This window comes from Meleagris gallopavo (assembly GCF_000146605.3).
Source record: "Meleagris gallopavo isolate NT-WF06-2002-E0010 breed Aviagen turkey brand Nicholas breeding stock chromosome 2 unlocalized genomic scaffold, Turkey_5.1 Chr2_random_7180001925038, whole genome shotgun sequence".
NCBI classification, from domain to species: Eukaryota; Metazoa; Chordata; class Aves; order Galliformes; family Phasianidae; genus Meleagris; species Meleagris gallopavo.
Window position 1 is genome coordinate 1 of NW_011094008.1, and position 1,669 is coordinate 1,669.

Consider the following 1,669-nt stretch of genomic DNA (forward strand, 5'->3'; position numbering starts at 1 on the left):
CCCTCTCCCCACCAACCAAACATGTGCCAGTGCAGCCCACCCTGTGCTGTGGGGCTGGAGGAACGTTCCTCCCAGAGCTGGCCAGATGCTCGGCCCTGGCTCCAAGCAACACCAGCGGCAGCTGCTCTGCTCTTTCCTTCCAGGTCTCTTTGCCTGTGTGGGCTGCATGCCCAGATGGACGCGTCGCAGGGAGAGAGGCAGGGTGTCAAGTCCTGTCCCTGCCTGTGCCGCTACTTTGCTGCTGCAGCGCCTGCAAGACCAGGAGGTGAGCTGGGGACATGCAACCATCAATCCTTGCCCTGGCCCAGTGCCATGGTCCGTTGGGTGCCAGGCCCGGCAGCGCATCCACATAGTGATGGGTGGCAGTGGGCAGCTCCCCGGGAACAAGGGCAAAGCCATCATGATTGGTCCCTGTCCCCAGGGTGTCCGAGCGCAGGTGTACTGTGAGCTGGAGAGCGTCCTGTGTGAAGATGACAGCCGCCTGCCATNNCGGAGTGGTGAACCGGCTGCTGGCAGAGGTGTCCCAGGACCTGATGGCGGCCCAGGTAAGGGGTCACTCCCAAAGGCAAAGGGAGCCACCTGCCTGTGCTGTTATTCTGCTGGCGGACGGCGGTGGCTTTGTCCTTCCAAGGGAAGGCCTCAGGCAGTCTCCTGTGCCGTGTGTCACCAGTGACTCTTTTTCAGGACGTGACAGACAACGTGAGAACGGCTGCCAGCAATGTCCTGGTGGCTCTGGCCAGGATGCACTTCAGCTTGGTAATGGCCGAGCTTCAGGGCCACCTGAAGGCTGCGGGGGAGATGACCAAGGAGTTCGTGCTCATCACCCTGAGCAAACTGTTCAGCACCTACGGTAGAGCCCCCTCAGCCTCCTGATGTCTGTGACAACTGGGGAAAGGGGTTTTTCCCCTCTGCACAAGATCTGTGTTGAGCTGGGGGATGCAGGGCAGCAGCCCCTCCTCCCTCGCTGCTGGAGCTCTGACCATGGCCCTCTCCTTCCCCTCTGCAGCTCCACAGTGCATCCCCTTTGTGTGGCTGACGCTGGCCGGCCTGCGCAGTGTGGTGGGCCAGGTGAGGAGCGGCCAGATGCTGCGCATTGCTTGTGCTGGTGAGTGTTGGACCCAGAGCAGGGGGGATCAGGACAGCCCTTGCACCTCGCCCTGCTGGAGACTCACAGGCTCCCTATTCTTGTCTTACTTTGTTTTTTTGTTTGATTTTCTTAAATTAATTAATTATTCATTTATTTGTCTGTTCTGTTTTGTTTTTTTCAGTTGTGAAACAATGGTCAGATGGAATCAAGGTTCACTTGTCCTCTGGAATGCCATGCCCCTGGCCTGCCGTGGAGAAAGAGCGAATCTATGAGAATCTTCACCAGCTCTTCTTCTCCGTGGTGAGGAACTGGCAGGATAGCAAGGAGGAAAAGGTGAGCACTGCTGCATTCCCAGCCTGGGATGGCAGCAGGGACATCTGTCTGTGCCCAGCAGGCTGAGAGCAGAGGGGTGATGAGAAGGAGTGGGCTGGCTCTGCAAAGAGCCCCAAACTGGCTCTGTGTTCGGGGCTGGATCTCCCTGCCAGGAAGCAGCCGCATGTCACAGCATTGTGGCAGGGAGAGCTGGGGATGAGGGTGCAGGGAAAACCTCCCTGCCCTCCAGAGAGAGCCCATCTCCTGCTG

The 1,669-nt window shown here is 58.8% G+C and overlaps 1 protein-coding gene across 1 annotated transcript; it reads left to right on the forward strand.

Moving 5' to 3' along the window:
* The first annotated feature begins 12 nt into the window (after window positions 1–12).
* On the forward strand, window positions 13–1,608 carry LOC109364145 (maestro heat-like repeat-containing protein family member 2A). Its single transcript, XM_019610751.1, has 5 exons — window positions 13–265; window positions 422–545; window positions 685–850; window positions 1,007–1,105; window positions 1,269–1,608. The coding sequence occupies exons 2-5, from the start codon at window positions 471–473 to the stop codon at window positions 1,484–1,486; spliced, it is 558 nt and encodes a 185-aa protein (XP_019466296.1). The 5' UTR covers window positions 13–265; window positions 422–470; the 3' UTR covers window positions 1,487–1,608.
* Window positions 1,609–1,669: the final 61 nt, after the last annotated feature.